The 23131-nt window shown below is 37.8% G+C and overlaps 2 protein-coding genes across 2 annotated transcripts in view; one reads left to right on the top strand and one right to left on the bottom strand.

The window, feature by feature from the left end:
* The window catches only part of PDZD8 (PDZ domain containing 8), a 52310-nt gene extending 36142 nt beyond the window's left edge, over positions 1-16168 (top strand). Inside the window, exons 4-5 of the mRNA XM_066554875.1 lie at positions 10389-10551; positions 11579-16168. Coding sequence (XP_066410972.1) covers positions 10389-10551; positions 11579-13773 — 2358 coding nt within the window. The 3' untranslated portion in view covers positions 13774-16168. The remainder of the gene's footprint in view (positions 1-10388; positions 10552-11578) is intronic.
* A 1179-nt stretch (positions 16169-17347) lies between these two features.
* The window catches only part of SLC18A2 (solute carrier family 18 member A2), a 28149-nt gene continuing 22365 nt past the window's right edge, over positions 17348-23131 (bottom strand). The window contains exons 12-15 of the mRNA XM_066554470.1: positions 22825-22888; positions 21567-21686; positions 20648-20781; positions 17348-18858 (exon numbers count right to left, since the gene is read on the bottom strand). Coding sequence (XP_066410567.1) covers positions 18748-18858; positions 20648-20781; positions 21567-21686; positions 22825-22888 — 429 coding nt within the window. The 3' untranslated portion in view covers positions 17348-18747. The remainder of the gene's footprint in view (positions 18859-20647; positions 20782-21566; positions 21687-22824; positions 22889-23131) is intronic.

Below are 23131 nucleotides of genomic sequence, written 5' to 3'. Positions count from 1 at the left end.
CAGGATTTGAGTTGATGTGAAGATATTTTCAGTTTAATAGTTGTGGCAATTTTTATAAGTGGTGGTCGTTGGTAACAGAATGAAAATCTGGTTTCTAGGTGTGCTGTTGTCTTGGTGCTATTAATTAGATGTGACATTGAGCTGCTGTTTCACTGCCTGCCAGTGACTTGTGCCCTATAGCCATAAATAAATTGATTTGATGTGATGTGTTCAACAAAATAACCAGAAATAGATGTATGGTCGTGGAAACCTTTACTGGTTGTATATTTGTGTGTTTATACTGCAGTGTTTTGTCCAGAATTTAATTGAAAACAACTCAGTGTGGTTTGGCTGCCTTTCTAGGTACAGAAAAAATTATTATATACAAAACCTTGGCCTTCTTGCAGCAATTATTCGGAATAAGTTAAATATAAATCCTCATTTCTTCAATAACACAGAATTTCAGAAAAGTGTTGGTCTGGATTTTCTGGGCAAAGGGTGGGGCTAGGGCTTGTATGCAGCAGGAACTACATTTTGATACAGATGGGTCCTCTATGTAATCTCTGAAGAGCTGTTAAGATCACGAATCATTTTACTACATCTGCTTTAGTTCCTTTGGGCTTAGCTCGTTCAGTGGGAATGTGGGAGTCTGAACACTCTGTGGGTCACACAGGATATTATTCAGGCTTGTGCTTTGCTTTAATAGCCATCTAGCCATTAATGTTGATGAGAAATGTACCAGTTGCCAAGAAAATAGTGTTTCTGCAGTGCTGAAAAAACAAACTATTCTTTTAAGTTCTATGATATTTCAAGTTGTATGATTGTGGAGCTTCTAGGTGCATGTGAGGTCCCTGTTCCTTTGGCTGTGTTATTGATAAGAGTGTAATTTGTATTACCTGCAATCTTAATGCTTTGTTTGTGAGAGTGCAGCTTTTCTGTCAGAAAAGTAACTTTTAAGCTTTTAAAATGTGACTTTTAAGCCCATTCTTGAAATCAGAGTTACTACTTTTTAGTGCATATAAATTATATTGTATATTTTATTTCCATGGAGAGTAGCATCTGTAATGCATATTATTGTAATCACAGTGGATAATAACATTTCATATTTTTAGTTTTGATGGCAATATCCATGTCAGTATTCAGGTATTTAATTCTGCTGGGTCTGATAATGAAAATTGCCAAGCAGTTTCTCTGTGTGGAGAAAACTCTTCACTGTGTCTGTTAGTTCCATTATAAAGAACTTCACCTAAAGAACTTCACTCCAATATTTTGAGTTTTTTGCAGGAAGATTAATAGTAGCTGTCATATCACCATCTAATTAATACTTCCAAGATACATATAAATAATTACACTTTAGAGGGTTTACTTTTAATGCATACACTTGAATGTTTTCTGTTTCTTTGCTTCTGTCTCACAGGTTCTCATCAATCTCCTTTATCTGTAATTTGCAATGAAGTGATTGGTAAAGTTTTTCTTGGTTTGATGTCACACATGGTATTATTAATGAACTTAGTAACATTATTTCAGTATTTCTTATTAGACTACCTGAGTTTTGCACAAAATATTTATGTGATGACCAAGTAATGCTTAGCCAATATTGGAGGAAGCCTTTTTCCTGTCAAAGGCTTATATGGCTATATAACATTAGAGAAAAAAATTGATCTTTGTCATTTCTTCAGAGCCAAAGGAAATCATCAAAGTTGAATTTAATAAAGACTAAAAGGATGTCAGTGAGTAAGAGCACTTAAAGACGAGCTATGTTGGTGTTTGTGCTAAATTGCTCTGCAAAGAAGAGCCCCACCTAAAACTGAAGGCCTTTATTTTACCTGCTTTTGACACTTCAAAGTTAAATGCAGGTTTTCTGCTGCCTTGTCTTTATCTCCTCCATTCAAGTCCTGTAATTGCTGTAAGAATGCCCCAGCAATTCATGATAATTGCTAAACAGTTTGCTTTTTACATGTCGTGTAACCTGCTTCACCGTGCAATTGGAAGGTGCAATTTTTTAGGAGTAGCTTAGCCAAGGAGTACCTGCAATGTGTCTCAAGTATTTGGGAAAATAAGATACAGCTCCTCATTCTGTTCAGTAACTACGCCTGTTCTGGATTTTGCTGATGTCTAAAGTTTGCAGTGCTCATCAGGCAGACATGCAGATGTTTCATTTTCCTACCATGAATTGTCACATTTCTTTTCAGACAAGTAGTTTATGATGGTGAAGTTAGACATGTGCATAACATTTGCCATATTGTGGTGTTAATGAATTGCTATTTTAAATATGATCTTGGCCCAATATGTAACGCGTTTCAGAATGAAATTATCGTCATATTTTTAAACTTATATTTTTTGGGTTTTACAAGCTATCATGTAGAACAAAAAATGAGTCCCACTGGCTTGCTATTTAGGATGACTAGTAAGAAAATATGCACCTTTGTCCATAAGTACACTTCTTCCTAAAAGTAAAACAAACCAAACAGGAAAAATGCAGCGTTTGTCTGAGATCGTTATATCTGCCCGTGCACAGACCACAGTTCAAAAGATTAACAAAGATTAACAAAGCAAAAGGTAGAACATCCAATTTCCTTTTTTCACTGTTTTATAGTCATCAAAAACTTGGTTTTCCTAATATTCCACAAGACAGTTGGTGCCTGTTCATTCAGTAACACTCAAGGAGACACCAAGGTGTAACCAGTCCTATAGAGCTGCTCCAGCTGATAGGGTATGGAATGCAAATATATGTCAAAAATGCAGAAATTACAAAATGGGCAGTGTTGAATCAAAGGAAAGAAGCTGAAGAACTTATTTTCTGATATTGCACTAGATATTTTCTGATATTTGTACTAGAAAAATTGTTTGTGAATAATTAATCGCAAGATGATTTTGAGTGTTGGCTGATTCCTTTGTTTCCCTGATGAAAATTGTTTTCAGGACAGAGGGTGTTGTTCAGAGGTTTTGGAGAGAAAGGTGAGCAGTGTGAAAAGTTAACTTTTTTAGTGGATTAAGCAAGGGGAAGTCTGCTCAGGACAGCTGGGAGTACAGAAAAACCTTCCTGACCCATGGGGTTTCAGCACACAGTCAGAGCTGCAGTGGAGGAAAGCAGAACACCAGGTTAAGCAAAAAACCAATTAATTAACACTGTCTAAAATTTGAATATGTCTGAAATTTGCTCCACTTGGTCCAGAAACCCACTACAGACACTCCAGTGAATGTTGGGAACAAGTAAGGGATGGTTTAGCTATCAAATAAGAGGCACAGAACAGAAAGAGAAATTACAAAAATATGGCTGAAATTTTATTTTTATTGATGATATCTCCTTGTGGTAAAAGTCCATTTTAGTAGCTTTTTCAAACTTATTTTGGTTTTGCATGTTTTTAATAGTATTATCAAATTACTTCTTTCAGGCAAAATGGACATGAGAATATCTTTATAGCAGTTGCTCAGTTATGACTGTAAAAGAAATTGTGCAAAAACTATAATTGGGATTGCTGTTGAACAGGAATTTTTTTATAAGCAGCAGATAGTTTCCTTTTGATTTCTTTTTGGCAGTTCTATTCACACATATACACACATATATATTTAAATGCTTAAGTGTACTGATAAATTTAGTTATTTCACCCCCTTTCACCTACCATTCTGTATATCTAGAAGAAATACATATTCATTCAACGTATTTGTCTGATATGTTTTGTCAAAATATTTAAAAAATGGAGGGGACAAATGAAATTGTTTATTAAAATTAACTGAATCAATGTAAACCTGGGAATGGTAGAAAAATACATTTAAATTTCCACTTGAATGATACTAAAGATGTGTATATCTTAGGCATGGAGGAAGGATCACATAGCAAGGAAGAGTATTTTAGTTGTTGTTATAGATGTCTTGATACAAATTGTGGAACAGTAGCAATTTTAGATTTAGTATTTAGATTCAGTTATGGAAAAAACTGAAGCATATTTTTATTCGAGCAGTCTTTTGTTAATTATTTAAAAAAATAATTTCACAAATCATTAAATTAATTTCCAAGTTTGTAAATGTGTTTTCTAGCATATTTTGGTTTCTAGAAGGGCATATTGCTTCTAGCTATAGTGTATACTGATGTTTTAAGTAGCCAGTGTATTATCTTTTACATTACATTACCATCAGTCTTTTTCTAATGAGTGATTTGTAATTAATGCCTCTTTCTAGTGCGGAGGAAAAGAACTTAAGTCAATTTTCTATATAGATTTAATTTGATTGCAGGGATTATTTCCTTCCTTTCACTGTTTGTTGTACTGTATAGTGTAGTTATTCTGTAAGTATTACTACAGCTTTTTATTTTATTTAAACCTTCTGTCAGTGTGTTTCAACATTTCTGAAGCCACTGAAGGAAATAGCCAGGTTAAATCTGGAGATGGAGGCACGTCCACACGTGTGCATCGTTGCACCTGTGCACGTGTAAGACATAACAGTGAATACAGTGCAGAACTGATAATTAGGGCATACTTTATTGATACTGAGCTATTTAAACATCCCAAGAACAGGGGTAGCTCTTGAATGCTCAGAAAACTTTTCTCTTTGTGTAATTGGGAGCTTTCTCAGTGACTGGGAAATGAAAGTGTTTCTGTCATCATGGATTCCTTAGTCCAGGTTTACACTGGAACATGTCTGATGTTACCGTGCCTGTGGACAGGAGGGCTGGAAAAGACTTGTGCTACACTGCCACAAGCTCCCTTTTTAGGCTTCAGGGCTGTGACACAAGGAGAAGAAAAACACCTACTCCTGTTCTAAAGCATAGATTTAGAAACTCCCACAAGAAAATTATTTTATTTCCTTTGTGTCCAGTGTTTCTAAGGAGCAAATCATGGGTTTGGCGATACGTGTTTCCTTTCAGTGCCTCCTCTCCGCTGTAAATAACCTCAGAGCCTTTTTGCTGTGCAGGTCATACATAATAACTGTATTCAGTAATAGGCTTGAAAAAAGCAATAATATTAAAGTCAATGTTTTAAGGATGTTTGCCAGAAACGTTTTTTCAATAATGCAAAGAACTGAGTCTTCTGAAGAGAAGAAACTGCTTCCCACTTTCGGACTTTAATGTTTTGGGGGCTTTGACGTGAAATATTCCTTCCTCTCCTCTCGGCATGCGGGGTTGTCTGGGAGGATGTAATACTTTACAGACATTCTCACTTTTTTCCTCAAAAGGCATTAGACTACACCTTGCAAGAATACCTAAGATATCACTTTTAACAATGCCAATGATTTGGCCAAAAAGAAATATTTTTATCCATAGTACAGCACTGACATGGGTTCAGTTTCTGCTACTTAGAGGGTGTTACATACCCCTGATGGGGAATATGAACAATTTGGAAAAACAGTATTCTTCTAATTGATGTAAAGTCAGTAAAAAAAGATTTCTTATTTGTGCTTGGGTGATCAAGCTTTTTTAGCAATTACTCAAAAGAATGTGATATGCTTACTAAATTCTAGTAAAGATTTATGATGTTAACGCTTACAAATAATTGAGCAAATTACACATTATTTTACAGTGTAAAATTAAGCTTACAAAAACAACTATTTCTTTTTTAGTTCCTGAAAATAAGCAGTTAAGTTTAAAAGCAAAAGTCTTCTGCTCCAGTTATCCTGCTACAGCTTAATTTTGTCATTTTCTATTTTTGTATACACCTAATAATTTTTAAAGTTTAGCTGAACAATGTTGCACTGCTAGTCAGAGATTGTCATACACATTTTCCTAGATGTTGTGATCTCTGTATTTATTAATGGGCATTATTTATTATGTCTTGTCTTAGAAATTCTGAATAGAAGTGCTGTATCTAATGTTAACTTAGATTCTACTTAGGAGACTACAGTATTACTGGTGGCATTCTTACCTCTGAATCAAATAATAATCTAACTTCATATATAGTTCTGGAATAAATAGTAAATGAAATGGCATCAATGCCTGTAAAAGGGATGTTTATTTATCATCCCATTGTATTTGTAAATTATTTCAGACTGATAATTTCATGAAGCATTTGAAGATTAAAACTGCATCGTGTTTTGACACTCATGTAAATATTTGGCCATTTAAATGATACTAGCAAGCTGTAAACTTCTGATTAATCACTGTGGAGTTCAGTACTGTATGTTTGAAAAGATTTGGAAAAATTTCTTTTCACTGATATTCAACTGGGCTTTCAGAACAACATGGCTGAGGCAAGGAAAGGTTGTGAGACACAAGATGATTTTCCCCTGCATGTGTTTCCAGAGCACACATCCAGTATTGAACTGAAAGTGGCAGTGAGATTGTGCTGTGGAATTGATGCTTGTGGGCTTCGTGCTGTAAAAGCCAAGTGTTCACAGCTCTACATCAAAATGTTCTATTAATTCTAAAGTTAAAGGACATCTTGTGTTCTCTTGTTTTATTGTTGGATTTGGGGGATATTTTTAATAATAAAACACCAAGGAAATTATTACCTTTTTTTTTTCTCTCCAGGACAGTCATTCCTGTTTTGTTGCATTTTATTCTCAGCAAGTATTTAATAAATAGTCTGGGGATTGCTTGCTTTTTTTTTTTTTTAAGATACATTTTCTAAGCTCTGTGATACAGTTTAGTTCTAATTATTTCAATATAAAATACATTGAATGTATGCTTGTCACTGACAATGAAGTACTAATATCTGCTTTGTCTTACTCCTTATTTAAATAACTACTAAGATTTGCAGGAACTAGTAAAACAGAGCTATTAATTAGATCAAATTAAAATAAACTTGCTTTAATATGATATAGCTAATTGGTTAAAATTTCCCTTTCTCCTGGGTGCAGCTGTTAGTTTTTCTCCCTTGCAGCAAGGTTTCTGATAATAAATGTCCTTTCATTATTAGCAATTTTCTTCCAACCTCTGTGTCATGTAGCTGATTTACATCCTCCTCGTGTTTAGTGTTCCAATAGGTCTTTGGCCCTTCACATTTATTATCAAGTCTTAATTTGAGGGGGAGACAGAAGGTAGCTGTGCTGGGTATGCAAAGATGTTTGGGTTTGTGAGTGAACTTGTTGGGGTGGGGAGTGTTTGAGAGCTTCAAATGGTCTTCACCTGCATTCATCTTAGCCTGAGCATGGTGTTTCTTGCAGGTGCCAGAAAGAATAATCAAGGAAACCATTCATCTGGTTTGGGTTGATAAATAAAACCACTTTGCTTCTTGAGAAAGTTTGTGACTGTGCCAAAGTTAATAAAAAGTTGAGATGAGCTTTGCTTGTTATGTTCAAAGGCACTCTCCTTCCAAAAACAGCTTTCCATCAGATACCGCTGGAATATGGGAAGTCTCCTTGCCATCAGTGAGTCATACATGTTGTAATCTGCAGGCTGTGTCCCTGCATGGGAGCCAAATGTTCAGAGATACCTACATATCTTGGGTCCCAGCTGTCCCTCATTTCTTTCATGTGGTCTCTCCCTGGAGGAGGAGGGAAGGGTGAAATGCTGGAGATCACCTCAGGAGTTTCTTGTCTTTGCACTCCAGAATATTTTCACTGTTAAGTCATCCACTGTGTAGTTCTGCTCAAAGGAGTTCTTGGATTCAAAGGAAACTCAAGAGCATCAGAGTCTGTACTGACAAGCGCTTTAAAAAAGAGCTTTTGGTAACTTTTTTATTCCTTTTTACTATCTTAATTATGCCCTTTCTCCATATCTGCTTATCATGCACTTTGCCATGATTGCAAGTACCAACAGTGGTTAGAGGTAATTCCTGTCTTTCTTCAAAAAGTCAAATGTTGCAACACCAGCTCTTCCTTCTGACATTCTCTTTCAGACAAGACTTATAACTTTCTGGAGAAATCTTACCATTTTGGGCCATCCTTTGAATGGATGAGAAATACCAACTTGTAAAAGGAAGGAGTAGGTTGGCCTGAAGTAACTCCTGTGACAGGGTTGTGGTGGCCACCTTCCTTCAGTAGTTGGGTGTTTTTCTGCTCTGCTCAGAGACTGGAGAGTGGACCAGAGTTGTCTCATCTTGAGAACAAACTCACAGCAATGTCTCTTCTGCTGCCAGGCAAAGCTAACAGGATGTCCACCCTGGATGGGCCTTGGCTCTCAAACATCTTGTCTTGCTAAAGAGCTCCACTTCTGGGCTGTGAGCTACAGAACTAATGTAAGATTTCAGAAGAAACTATATACAGTCAAAATAAATGACTTCCTAAAGGAGTATAATTAAATGGCCAGAATAACACGGTGTTAAAAGGAAAACCATCTTGAGGTTTTTGTTGTTGTTGGGTTGTTGGTTTTTTTTTTTTCCTTTCACTGTTCTAAGCATCAATTTCTTTCCTGGAATTCTCTCACTAAACAGCTTTCTACTTCAGTGCACTAACAGAAATTAGGGGGAAAAGTGGTTATAATTTGTTTTTCAGCCCTTTGTAATTTTCATGTTTGTCAGCATTCCTTAAATGCGAGTTTACTTCCTGATCTTCATTATGATAGTTCCTCTTCTATTCAAACGCAATGATTTGGAAGTATTTTTTTGAGCTTAATCACTTAGAGCGAGACTTACAAAGGAACCATCATAGGAAAACTGAGATTTGAGTACTTGGACTCCGAGCAAAGCTCAGAAATAATGGTTTCCTCATTGTTTGATAAGAATGTGCACTTATATTATTGTGATCTTTGGATGTTGTTTTTGTTGCAGCTTTGTGTGCTGCCAAAGCAAATTCGTGTCATTTGTGTTTCTGACAGTTAAAATATTCAATTAGTGTTGTTTGAAATTGCAGTAATTGTTCATGTTGTTTCCATACAGCACATTGCAACATTTGTGAATTGCTAGCTTAAAGCTATATTGCATATAAATAAAGGGCTAAAGCAGAAGAGCAATTCTTTTTAAAAAAAAATAGTTTGTCTTCTTCCACAGACATTTCTAATACTTCTTTGTTTCTTAACACTTAGTATTTTATTGTTTAATTTTTTTAAATTTAATTATGTAACTGTAGTTTTTGTGGAAATGAGGATGGCATTTAAGCAAACAAATGAACAAAAATCAACCTGAAAACTCCATCAGGGTTGTTTCTGTAGGCAGCTATTTACTTGTTTCATTCTGAGATAACCTTTAAGTCTTGGAACTGCAATTAAGCTTATATTGGTCTTGTTATTCTTACATACATTACTGGGGATTAACAATAGAAGTTTGATAAAAAAGAGTAGATGCCTGTGGGAAATAGTGACTGCAGAAAATAGTGACAAAGCTTTGAAAGTTAATACAAGTGTGCTTCTTCAAGCGCAGTGCTGTTCTATAGCAAACTGCAGAGCAGCACAAGCCTTTTTATTTCTGTAAAGAACTGAACTACAATTAAAAAAGAACCAAGATGCAGTGCTATTAAAATTATGGGAAAGGAGTGACAGCTATGCAGCCAAGGAGAGAGCCATGGACTGAGTAAGGAGCACATCCTCTAAAGAGGAGGCTCAGCTCCAGACAGTTCAAACATCCACAATTGAAACAATAACAAAGTAAATGCAGAAGGCTGGAGGAGAAGGCTGTCTACCTGAACTCAGTAAATTGAAACCAAATATAAAATTTCCTGTGGAGGTTTCTACACTATCGGCCTCTGTCTTCTTGGTAATCAAAAAAACAAATTAAATTTCTATCCTTGAAGCTGAAACATATGAGTTCTCCTTTCAAATAGAATACCTGTTGATGGAATGATTGTAGACAGTCATTTGAAATAGTCTAAAAGGAATGTGCTTTAGGGGAAAAATGATATTGTTAAATTCATCAAGGGCTGCTTTTATTAGGAAAAAGGTTGCCGAAGATCTCAGACACTGAGGTCTGTAAATAATTGATAACTGCCTAGGTCTGTCATACGAAAGTCAGCTACAGGGATTGCACCTCAATTGTCCTTTTTTTTTTCGTTTGTTTGTTTTTAAAAATGTATTTGAGTTAAAATTTAAATTCTATTTATTTTGCAAGATAAGTATGAGAAAAGGGTTTGCCTCTTTGAAGAAACTTTTTAGGCTGTTGTTAATTGAGATTTGTTCTAAATGTACTTAGGCAATCTTAAGTAAGTACATAAGAGTTTTGTCACTTCAAACACCCTTGTGCACAGACTACTGGAAAGCCACTCATAGTGTTAGGCTTTATAACACAAATGGGCTGCATTCAAAGTGATACCTAGGTTGATGGTGCAGTGCTCCTAATAAAATGGATAACGAGATTGTGTTTAATAGTAGTATTTTATTGAGGACTGGGACTTTTTGGGAATATCTCCAAAGGTGTAAAATTAGTTGGCAGACAGTTGATCAATTAGGTGAAGTCAATGAATGTCCTAATGCATTTTTTCAATAATAATCTGGTTTTAATACTAAAATGATACCATTTTATTTAATTTTTATTTAAATTATTGTTAGTAGCCATTAATCCTTGCAGTCAGCTTTACTGAGATGCTTTTGACTTCTTTCTCTGCAGGCAGAACTTGTGAAAGGGAATCTGCAAAGCGTTGGGCTCACGCTGCGCCTTGTGCAGTCCAAGGAGGAGGATGCAGGGCACGTTGTCATCGAAACTGTGACTCCAAACTCACCTGCTGCAGCTGCTGATCTACAGAGAGGAGACAGACTGCTGGCAATTGGCAGTGAGTGATATGTCAGCTTTCACAATGGGGGTCGTCTTGTCCAGTTCAGCCAATCTCCCTTTCTTAATAGTTACAGTTGTGCTTGGCACTCAAAGCTAACATTAATGTATTTATGGTCACTTAAGGTCTTTGTTTGCTTGATTTATTTTGTTGCATATTTATTTACTCCTTCTTAGGTAAAAGGCAAAAGAAGCTTGAATAACCATTTGGCAACAACATTAAAAACAGAACAAACAAACAACAAAACAAAACAATAAAAAACCGAGCCAAAACATTAATGTGACTGGGCTAGCAGGAGGTTTAACCTTTTACAGAGGTTTTACAGACCAGAGCTTAAAATCTACAATGGGTTCTTTTGCTTAGGTACTGCCTAAATAAATCCCCATTGCAATATTCCAGTAATTTAAAAGGGTTTTCAGTTCCTTTGAATAGATAGCTGATGATTGCTTTAGAACAAAGGAAAAATCATTTTTATGGGATCCCCTGCATGATTGTATTTGGACTGTGTGCTCATTAAGATATTTTAGCTTGCATACATCAAATGGCTCTGAAAGTTCTGCTCAGGAAGATGGTTCAGCTCACTCCAGCCACACTGATAATGTAGCATTATGCCCATATTTCATTAGCATATTGGAAAGATTTTCATTTTAGCCTGCTTCTGTTATAATTATAGTTGTATTTAAAGATACCCATCTTTTTTGAGTCCTTTGTTAAATGTCTACTGCTGAAAAGTCCAAACTTACAGTAAGAGCAAGGTCAAAACTGTTTCCATATCAAATCAACATTACTATGTAAGATTACAGTATTATTACAAGGAGCAAACTGGAGTGTTTATGTAATTATTTTTTCCAGCTCCATATTTATATGAATAAAATGGAGAGAATCCATCTGTTACATTTCAATTAAGCTCTTCTGTCATAATTGACTTCCTTTGTTACTGAGCAACAATGTGTTTGTTGACTATTTTTGGTCACTTAGAGTATTATCATAATTAGAACCTAATAATGTTTGTCCTTTTTTTTAATAGGTGTTAAAATCACATCAACTGTCCAAGTATTGAAGCTGATTAGACAAGCTGGGGAGAGAGTTTTAGTCTTTTATGAAAGGCCTGTTGGGTATAATCAGCATGGCTCAGCACTGCAGGATGGATTTGGACAATTGGAGGACACAGCTTTCTTGGCACAGGCAGAAGATGACCAGAATAGTTTAACAGCTGATACTGATAGCAGAGATTTTGATTCAGAATTTGAAGACTTAGCTTGTGATGCACCTGACCAAAAAGAAGATCTGCCAACATCTCAGAGTCCCAAACGGTCAGTAGTAATTCTTGCTGCTGCTAAACCTCTTGGAACTATATCACCCATCCTGAATCGAAAACTGCATTTAGGAAATTACCAGGCAGCATCCAAAACACAACAAAAAGATGGGGCTAAAGTGGCAACACCTAAAACTCTTGAGGTTTCAGATGCACCACAGCCGTCAGGTAAACAGTCACAAGGATCTAGTACTAAGCCTCCTGTGCCACCTAGGCCCCAAATTAAGCCTCCTTTGTCTACTAGTGATAGCCAAACTGTGTTAGAAACTGGAAGTGTATGTCCTGATAAACCAGAGAGGCCACCTCCCCCTGCAAATAACGGAGAAAAATCTACAGAGAAGCTAATTAAAATTAGTGATCAGATAGAAGACCCAGCAGTATCGAAAGTAGTAACAGCACCAAAGCAAGATACATTAAAAGATGGACTTACAGAAAATGCACGTAGCAGCAAAGATAGTGATGATCATCGAACCTGGGAGTCACCAGAAATTCCTTATAAAGCCCGTCAGGGCCGGTGGCCGATGACGAGAACATCCTCCTGTCTATTTGAAGTAGAAAAATACCACAAGTACCTTAATGTTGCACTGTGGTGCAGAGACCCTTTCAAAGCAGGTGGTTTTATCTGCTTAGGATATGCAAGCATAAAACTTGAAGAAATTGCTTTAGATTGTCTAGCTACATCCTCAATGGAATTTGTTAGAAAATTTCAGCTGCATGCTCCTACACCTAAGGCAGCAGTCACCAGAACAGCGTTGCGGAGTTTGACAACCCATAAAGGTTTCAATGAAAAATTTTGTTACGGTGACATAACTTTACAATTCAAATATTTAAAAGAAGGTGAAATTGATGATACAAGCACATTTCTGGAGAAAGAGAGAGAGTCTCACTTAGAAGAAGAAGCTCATGCTCATCAGAAAGAGGATCATTTCTCGGGACAAGTTCTCACAGAGAACAAGCATAACTTTCAAGATACTCAGTTTCAGAATCCAACTTGGTGCGATTACTGCAAAAAGAAAGTATGGACTAAAGCAGCTTCGCAGTGCATGTTCTGTGCTTATGTTTGCCATAAAAAATGTCTAGAAAAATGTTTAACTGAGACGCCCTTTTGTGTAGGAGCCGAAAGGCGGCTCGATCGAACTGGGGGCGGCAGCAGAGCCGAGGGCCAGGAGGCTCCTGCAGCCGCCTCCTCTCGGGTCGATTCGGAGGCCAAGTCCGCTCACAGAACCACAGGTTTGACCAGGCACATCATCAACACGAGCACGCGGCTGCTGAACCTCCGGCAGGTGCCCAAAGCCCGGCTGGCCGAGCAGGGCCCCGACGTGGCCGAGCCTTCCCCCAAGCACACCCCGAACACGTCGGACAACGAGAGCAGCGACACCGAGCTCAGCGGGCCCAGCAGCCCCTCCAAGCGCGTCGGGGGCGCCGGCATCAAGCTGGTGCGCAAGGAGGGCGGCCTCGACGACAGCGTCTTCATCGCCGTGAAGGAGATTGGCCGTGACCTCTACAGGAGCTTACCCACGGAGGAGCGCTTTCAGAAATTGGAGTTTATGTTGGATAAGCTGCAGAATGAAATAGACCAAGAGCTGGAAAACAATAATTCACTGGTTAAAGAGGAAAAAGAGACGAGCGACGTGAGGAAAAAAGCCCTGATTTCTGCTGCGCTGGCTAAGTCGGGTGAGAGACTGCAGGCCCTCACGCTGCTGATGATCCACTACAGGGCAGGCATTGAGGATCTAGAGTCCCTGGAGAACATGCTCTTAGAGAAGCAATCCAAAAAACTGACTAAAGATTTTGAGGAACCCAGTATAGCAGAAGAAGTGGATAGCGAAGATGGCAGTCTGACAGAGGCTCCGACATTGAACATCATATCAGAAGAAGAACCTGTTGATCCACCTCAATCAGACTGATATTTACATATTTAGTCTTTGAAGGAATGGACTAAAAGAATACTTTGCACTTAAATCCAAACACACACAAATTAAATTAAAACACTGGTACAATGTGCGTGTCCTGCTTCTCCACAGTTAATTGCTAATAGTGGTTCTTCTCCAGCTACAGCACCATCATTTTGTTAAAGTAGCTGGTTAAAACTACACTTTGGGGTTTATATTGGAAATTTATTTTTAATAACTTATTTTTATTTTTTCTAATTATGTAACCCTACCATTTCACATCAATGTGTGTGGTTTCCTTAATGCATTACTTGACCCCACTTCCCCTCTCTGTATTTTTTTTTGTTTTGTTTTTTTAGGTAGTGTTTTCAATGGGAAACAGGCAGGGTTTTCAAGATGTTTAGTATCCATTGTATGATGAAAACATTATAAGCTTGTTGCATGCCTAAGCTGATGACTGACTCAGAAGTCACCAAGGGGCCAGGCTTTTAAGTGTTAATCACAGTTTTATTGTATGTCTTCTAGGTAGTTGTATATTTTTTGCCAAACATATCATGAAAGCAAACAAAAAGTCTTTCATTTTGTCTGTTATTAATACTGACTGAAGTTACCATTGCATATCATTTGTTTTCCATGTTTTTGTTAAATACAAGAACTTTTTGTAGTTTGTACTTAACACAAAATATAGTAATGCTATGCTAAAAAAAATCCTCCTTAGAACTTGGGACTATTGTTAGATATCAAAGTATAAACTGGTATCTCATAATAATTTAATTGGGAATATTTTCAAGGTAAGAGGCTCGTTGCCTTCCAGAATGAAATCGTATGTTTGTGATGTTGTATTATCTGATAGCCTGATAAAGGAAAGTTGTTCTTCACAAGAGTTGGAGGTTTCATTGCCTTCTGTGTAAAAGCATGTAATCATGGTGTAAGTAATATAAAGAAATTAATATTTTGCTGCAGACTATCATTTTGGAAAGCTTAAGGTGCAAAAAACAAAATAACTAATGTTCTCTCAACACTTTTGAGTAATCATAGCATGGTAAGTTGCATTCAGCTTCTCAGACAGAAGATAGAGTCTGAGCAGAAGGATCACCTTTGTCAGCAAAATGTCTTATAGTGTATATAACATGTTTTATTTGAGTCAATTTGTGAGTTCAGTAGAGATGAGGAAGAAATTCAGCCAGCTGCTTTCGAAAAGAACTGTCTGGTCTTGTGCTATGTGTAAACTGTGGATCTTAGCATCACCTGGCTAAGGCCATCATTCTTATTTATTTCCTGTAGACATTGTTTCATCTTCTGTGTATAGAAATTTTGTATAAAATATCATCTTTATTTTAGGTACTGTGCTAGGTACTCGTATCATTATCACTGGTATTGCTGGTAGTAGAAAAAAAAAAAGCCTTTATGGGAGTGGAGTTTGAGATGGTAAAAATAACTCCTTTAGTTTTTGAGGTCATGTGTAATGTACCTCTCCTTTAAATTTGCTTCTTGGTTTAGTTTGTGATGGGCAAAATTAAGAAGCAGTGGTTTTCATCATGGGACAGTGTGCTTGTGCTTCTAAGCAAAATGGTTACTGCCAGTCATGCAACTACTTGCACTTTTTAGTGAGTTCTGGGCAGTTGATACTACTTAGTTGATGTATGGAAAACTATCCAGGCTAAAACAGGCATGTGACACACTTCTGAAATTAAGCTTCAGCAAATAATCGCACAAAATGAGCTTCCCTTCTTGTCTAAAAGTTATTTAACCTGTACTTGCTTGAGATGCATATGAAAACTTCCCCACTCCATTTTCTCAGCAGCTTACCATTGGTGGTGATCTGCATTCAATGCCATCAGTGTTTGCTCTTACAGACTACTACAGAGGTTTTCAAATATATCCAAGTGCTTCATTTAAGCCCTGGTGCACATGAAGGAGCTGTGAAAACAATGCAAATACTGATTTCAAAATCCACATTCATGGTTTTCAATTGACTCCTGTAACACAGTGGGTAAGAAAAGCTGGGTATCATTTTCCTCACATAAGTGTTGCTAATGATGATGATTGTAAGAGGTAAATTAAATGTAGTGCAATATTTTTAAATATACTGAATGGAAAAGGGGCAAAATAGTTGTATTTTAGTGGTAAGAAGGAAAACATGAATTCCTGTCTGGCATTATTTACAATAAGCAGTGAATCTCCAGGGGGAAATTGTAATACTACATTCCTGATGTAATCTTTGCTTCATGCTTGACTGTAAATAGCTGAAAATAAAGACTACCACAGAAAACAAGAATATCTTGACTTAATGATATCTGAATAGGTGGCAGCTACACACATTTGCAGAAGACCTGCCTAATATGATTTTGTTGGCTATTATTTTATCATGAAAATAAGCTTTAATAAAATAGTTTTGCTAAATTATCAACTTCCTTGCATTGTGTCAATGTTTTTTAAGCACTTCTATTGCAGTAGCTTATCATCTTATGCCATCTCTTAAAAGGAAGGATCTTCAGGGGAGAAGCACATTTTGCATTATATAAAACTACTGATAACTGGATTATTTGGAGTGAGAAATTTGAAACAAAGCATCTGTGGAAGTTTACAGCTGCAGAGGAGGAATAAATAGTGGAAGCAAATCAATGAAGTGTCTTTGTCACACCTGAATTGACACAGATACAAATATACAAAATAGGAAAAATCCACATTTTTCCAGGACAGAAGGGGAATTTTTGTGTATTTTCTGAGTAAAATTTCTTCCTGACTATCACCAAAAAAAGGTTTGGTTATTCATTACTCAAAAAATCCTAAACAGCTGCTAAGTTTTTATTTGGGAGTGGGGAGAAAGGTGTCACAGAGATTACAAACATGAGTTTCTTTGTGGATTTTAATTAATCTTCCTCTTCTGGTGGAGCAGGAGTGGAGCAAGAGAAGGGGAGCCACTGCATTGATCTGCTCAGCAACTCCTGGGAAGATGCTGCTCCCTCAGGCCCAGCAGGCACTGGCACCAGCTGTAGAAAAGGAATGTGATCCATTTCTCTCCCCTTGGCTCTCCTCCTCATACTCATCTTGCAGATTAATGCAAACTCCTCCTTAGTTTTGATGTACCCAAAAATTGAAAACCAAGCCATGAAGAAGGCCTTTCTGTGCTTTTAAAAAAATGTGAGTTGCTACGTTTGAATCATATATTGGTGAATTCAAGAAATACACTGGTTGATCAGCTGGCAAAAGGATGAGCACATCCTGTAATAATTCAGAATTCTTGCATTGGTATTTCAGTCTCAAATTTGATCAGATTAACAACTTGATGTTGACCAAAAGACTTCAGTGAGGTTAAGTAGAATAACATCTCTTGGAACAAAGTTTCAGTGTGCAAATCACAGTAAAATCTGAGCCTGATGTAAATAGCCACTGGTCTGCACAATTATTACTTACTTGGTGTTGGTGAAGAATTCATCATGAGACAGAATCTTGGTTTCTGAAGGAGCTCTAAGAAATGCTTTCCTGCCAGCTTTCCCCACTGGTAAAGCACACTGCGTAAGGCAAATCCTGAGGGGGGTTGTTCTTTTTTAATCCTTTTTTCATTTTATTACAATAGATCATGAACTTCTGTCAGATAACTTTATTTTGATGTGTTCTGAATGCATAATTATTGACAGAGCAATACTTGAAGTTTGATCCACTATATTTTTCATATTTTTTGACCATAGTATATACGCTTTACAAAACTATATGTAAACATAGTATCTATGCTGTAGTACATAAAACATCTGCAATTACATGAGAGAAGGCACATCAAGATTTTCATTTTACAAATGAAATTATACACCATGGCTGAGAAGGACGTTGGGATTGTTTTTAAAATGCTTTCTTTCCAAGTCTTGTTTTTTCTAAGTGCAGACAGGGACTGCCTAATACAGTACTTCACCTGTATTGGGCTGTGTCCCCAAATGTTATGAGAGATTGGCAACAAACTGGCTGTTTCTTCCATTTTTTAAGCAAAGAGTGTATTGGAACTCATTTAAAAAAAAAAGTACACTGAATTTTTAGATGGATACGTAAATGCATGTAGAAGAGTTGTTTGAACTGCTCCAGTTAGCAGCTCACTTTCAGTACATGCTAAGACTGAATACTGTAATACTGCAGCTGTTCCTAACCACTCACTGAAGATAAATAAACTAAAATAAATATGAAATCTGTTAAAAGATCCAAAAGATAGAAATACAAAAAGTATCCTCATGCTGTTACATTCCCTGCTAAGGGACAGGAACGCTGCATGTTCATTCCCACTTGTTTACCTGGTGCTGAGTGTTTGGGGGCTTCACATTGCACAACTGCTTGATTAAAGCTTTGTTAGATACCAATAATACAAATACACTCATCTCTTTAACATGTTTTCCTCAACGCTGGGGGTTCAGGGAGAAGGCAGTATTTAAACTGGCAGAGAAGCTGTGCCTCTTACTTAGTTTTTTGTATATATTATTAGGACCTGAAGTTGAAAAAAGTGATAGTGCTGCCCACACTCTGAATTCCAGCTCCTTTCAATGCACTTACAAGGTTGTCACTTAAAAGGATGCAAATTGGATGGGTTTTCCTTGAGGGTTGCTTTTTAAAATTTCCAATCAAATAAGAAAGACTCAAGTTGGACAGTAACCTATGACTTCAAATAAAATATGAAAGACTGTCAATGAGGTGACTTTAAAAACCAAATAGTTAAAATTCACATTTTATACAGATTTATACTACACATTTAATAAAAAATAGAGTGTAATATTCAATAAAATTAAATACACAAAGAGTAACACTATACAAATGGTCTATAAAAGCTCTTTCCCCCCATAAGGCGGTTTGCAGTCTGCTTTATAGTCACCAATAAATAATATACCTTTGGTTTCTCTGACCATTTCACTATTAAATGTACAGTACAGCTAAAACCTATTTCTGGATGAGATGTTTCACATGAACCACAGCATTTTGTACACCTAAATATGTTATATGGCTTTTCTGTTATTCATCACTTTCATATTCCTCCTCTTCTTCACCTATGGGGTAGGATTGGATGTTGTTCTGGGTGTACATTTTTGTTTTCACAGGACAGTTGTGATCCATGAGTATTGCCTGGAAGAAAAGAGAGTGTGAGTATTTCTGCTTAGCATCCAGCTGAGGCTGGGGCTGGGGCTGCATGCAGCACTCAGGGATTCACCTCTCCTCCCTTGAGGCAGACCCCAAACTGATTGCAATTAGGGTAAATTAGGTCCTCAGGTCTGTGTGAGAGGGATCTTAGTGCTGAAGACAGCTCTGGAAAGTTTCTATTTCCAGTATTTCAGCCCAGGTGTTATTGAAATACATCTACCTGCTCTGCAGAGACAGTAGTTTACCCCTCCCAGAATTGATTTCCATCTATTAAAACCTGGATGAATGATCAAGAGCAGTCCTACTGCTTCAAGTAGGACTCTTTTACTGTTTTCCCCCCTCTTTCCATGGAGTTCCAGAACAGCAAAACTGAGGATAATGCCAGGAGTGGTGGTCCCTATGCTGTGCTTGACACCCATGGCAAGCTAAAAGTGGTAATCATGGTAAGAGCCAGATAAAATACTAAAATTTCTGGGCTGAAATTTCCCAAGGAGCTCTGGAGCAGCTGTGTAGTGTTCTTTCTGCTGAGTGTAAATAAGTTTGGGGGTTATAATTATGCAAAGACCACAATGTTGGGACCCTCCTTTTGTCTCTCCTCCAACCTGAAAGAACTGTACATCATTTTACAGCCATGAGCCACTTTGGGAACAGGAGCTATTTTGCATTTAAAGCTATATTAGAGGTAGCAGATGCTGGAAGGTGTTGGAGCCATGAGGGGAGACCCTTGGAAGTACATGATAAATTTTATATTGCCAAGAAAGAGCAGCTGATTTTTTTTTTCCTTTCTGTTCCTCAGCCTTATTTAATGTACAAAAACCAAAACAAACGAAACCAGTGCATTCAGCAAAGGTCATGACAAGGGATTAACTGGGATTCTGCAGTCCAAACATGAGCCAAACAGAAGGTCTCTGGCCTCACACACACCATTATTGCAGCAAGATTCCATTTTCCACCTTCTGCCAGCACAAAGTGAGCGGCGCCAGCATCAGGTGCTGTCCTTACCTTGCAGAGAGGTGCCGCTGCAGAATAAGACCATGGCCATGCAAAATTAGTTTCTTTTCACCCAAATAAACAACCAGCAACTACATTTTGGGCCCAGATCAGCCTTTTTGGGGAAGAGCAAGGATGGAGTGCTGAGTGGGCTAAATTTAAAGATGGTGACACTGTTCTTACACACCCTACAGTGGCTGGGGAGCACTGAGTGCTCCAGATCATAAGTCTTTGGCAAATTTATATTATAAAAAAAAAGAGAAGGCCTGTGGTACATATTGGACAGAGGAGCCACTAGTTTGTAGGGATAGGTGAAATGTATGAAGGAAAGAGAAGGAAGAAAAAAGATGATTCACAATATACTGTGGAATATTTTTTTATATTTTTTCCCAGAGGACTATGGGAAAAACCAGTTTGAGGCGCACCAAGGAATAATTTGATCAATTGGCCAAAAGAGTTCTGGTTCCTAAAGGAAAAGGGAAATGAATTCTCTACTGACTCCACCACAGCATATGCTGGTGCAGAGGAATGTCTGCAGGACCCTGTTTCATAAAAATCAAATTTGTGACTTTGTAACATCTAGTTAATAAAGGGTTTGCCTTTATACAGCTTGGACATAGAAAGAAGGGGGAGTTCATTCCAAAGTTAATGCTTGAGAGTGAAATACATGAGCTGGTCCTGTTTTGAGGAACTTAGAGGCAAAGATGCAAATATAAGTTATCATTTGTTTCACTGAAAAAAAAACAAAATTTAAAAAAAAAAAAAGAAACCAACTTGCACTTACCATTTTCTCCTCTTTGGCAGGTGGACTTCGAAGGAAGAAGCACAGGGGAGCAAAGATGATATCCACAATTCCTATAATTGTCATGAGCCATGGGAATCCAATGGCCTTGGCAATGGCACCACCAGCAGAGGGACCTTGTACAGATAAAAACCCTTTTCTGCAGATTGCTCTGACACAACATTTGCAGCAGCATATTTTGCATACAAGTAATTTTGTATACAAACCCCCCATCTTACAAACAGATTGGAGGAATGTAAAGACGTGTTTGTAATTATAAACATAAATATAATTATGATTTAACACAATTATATATAATTACATAAAAATATATAAATATATAAAATTATATAAATTTTATATATAATAATATTTATAAAATTTTATAAATGTTTCTATAATATAAATATATAAAATTTTATAAATACGAAAATTATATAAATTTACATATAATTATATAAAATATATATAAAGATATAATATGATTAAACATAATCATAAAACTTTCCTGGCTCCATAGCCCACATTCCTTGGGGAGATTTGAGGTGTTCCTGAGGGCAGCTGTGTCGTGCTCTCAAGGAGGCAGGGGGTCAGGGGGGAGTGATTCCCCCACAGACCCTTGGAGCACAGCTGTGGTATTAAAGTGTTCCAAGGCCTCTTTCCTCAGTATATCCCATTTATGTTCAGTGCCTTCACAGACACCTTCAGGCTCATGAATTGAGCCTGTTAACTCAATAATGAAAAATTGCAGCAGGGGAGGGGAATGGATGCCAAACACAATTCCCCCCGCTCTGATTTCTTGCAGAAAATAAGATCCTCCTCTCATAAAATCTGCAGGCCCCACTGGGATTCACAGCTGGCACTGTAGCAGATTCCTGCTTTGCTTAACTGTGCTTTCCAGGCAGGGGAAGGCTGGACTTACCTATGGCAAAACCCATGCAAAAGGCAACGTCAGCTATGGCATACACACTGCCATAGACTGACACGTGGCGCAGATCCACCAGGTAGCCCATGATTGGCATCATGGAGGAGTCCACCATCCCTGCAAAACACATTCCAGGAAAATGCTGCTGCCTTTTCCTCCCCTTCTTTCAACCCTTTTTGGTGAATGATGTGCTAAGAAGGGGTGCAAAAAGCAGCTTGTTCATAACTAAGCAAGATTTACATATAAAAAGCAAAGATAACACAAAATAGTCTGTGTTATCTTTGCTTTTTATGGTGTTTGCTGTGCCTGAGGTCATGTGTGGACATGTATAGAGGTGTACACAGCAAGATTTGTCTAAAAATAGTCTGTGCTAGCTTTGCTCTTTATGGTGTTTGCTGTGTCTGGGGTCACCTGTGGACAGGCACACGTGGCACCTGCCAGAGGACAGGGGAGATGGGAGCTGAGGGTGTATCCACACTTCCCACCAAGTGTCTGAGCAAAGCTCCCACCCCACATTCCCTGCCAAGCAATTAGGGGGAAGATATCTGGTGTGAATCTATCCTGATTGAAGGCCTAAAAGACAGCATTGGCCCCCAGTCAACCAAGATGATTTCCAGTGTTTTTATCATGTCTTTTGGTACACACCCTCATTTCTGGCAAGAAACAGCACAGACAGCTCACAAAACTGCTAAGATAATTTGTTCCTGAAGCTTCTTTCCCCTCACTGCACATCCCTGGTGTGGAGATGCCCCAGGACATTTGCTGAGCACCAAGCACTGAAAACAAGGCAGGGTCCCCACTGCACAGCCCAGGGTAAGGAAAGTCACACACGTTACTTGAGGAGTACCTGTGTGTGATCTTGGGAATTCCCCTTTGTGTACAAACAATTTAAGCCTCTTTTTTTCCAGTGGAAATGACTGTATAAATCCTTTTCCTCTGCAGGGAAGGCTGTGGGTTTGGGGCAGTAAACAGCTGCATTTCTAAAAACAACATTTACATTCATGGACAGGTTGAAAGGTCTCTTTAGGTTGATGGAGCAGTTCTGGACAGCCTGGGGGTCCAGCTGGTCTAAAGCAGCCTGGTTCAAACTCCCTAAGCACTGTCCCTTAATTCCTTCTTGCTCTGCCTGCCAGTTTGGGCCACAGCTCAGGCTGTTAGATCAGAATAGCAAAAAACCTGATTTTCTGTGTAACTTCATATCAAATCATTTTTACAGAAACAACAGATTGTAAGAACTCATTGCAAATGTTCTTACCTATGGCAAATCCAACTCCAAAAGTTGGTGCTATGAGCCCATAAATGTTTTTAGCAAACGGTACCTACAAAGGAAATTTCAGCCAGTTAATTACACCATACTGCACATGCTAATGAGGTTAGCTTCTTTTTCTGAGATAAATTCTCCAAGTAGTTATGGCCCACTTTGTACAGATCTGAGAGTCTGATCCTTGTTCTGAGCTGTCATTTCAGACAACTGTGCCATTAAACCACTGACACAGTTACTATTATAAACTGCTGAGTGACAGCTCAACAGAGCAGCATGCTCCTCTCAGAGTCATCATTTC

The sequence above is a fragment of the Molothrus aeneus genome, chromosome 8 (assembly GCF_037042795.1).
Source record: "Molothrus aeneus isolate 106 chromosome 8, BPBGC_Maene_1.0, whole genome shotgun sequence".
In the NCBI taxonomy this organism is placed as follows: domain Eukaryota; kingdom Metazoa; phylum Chordata; class Aves; order Passeriformes; family Icteridae; genus Molothrus; species Molothrus aeneus.
The sequence above is the reverse complement of the archived record's forward strand: the minus strand, read 5'-3'. Positions and strand labels throughout refer to the sequence as shown.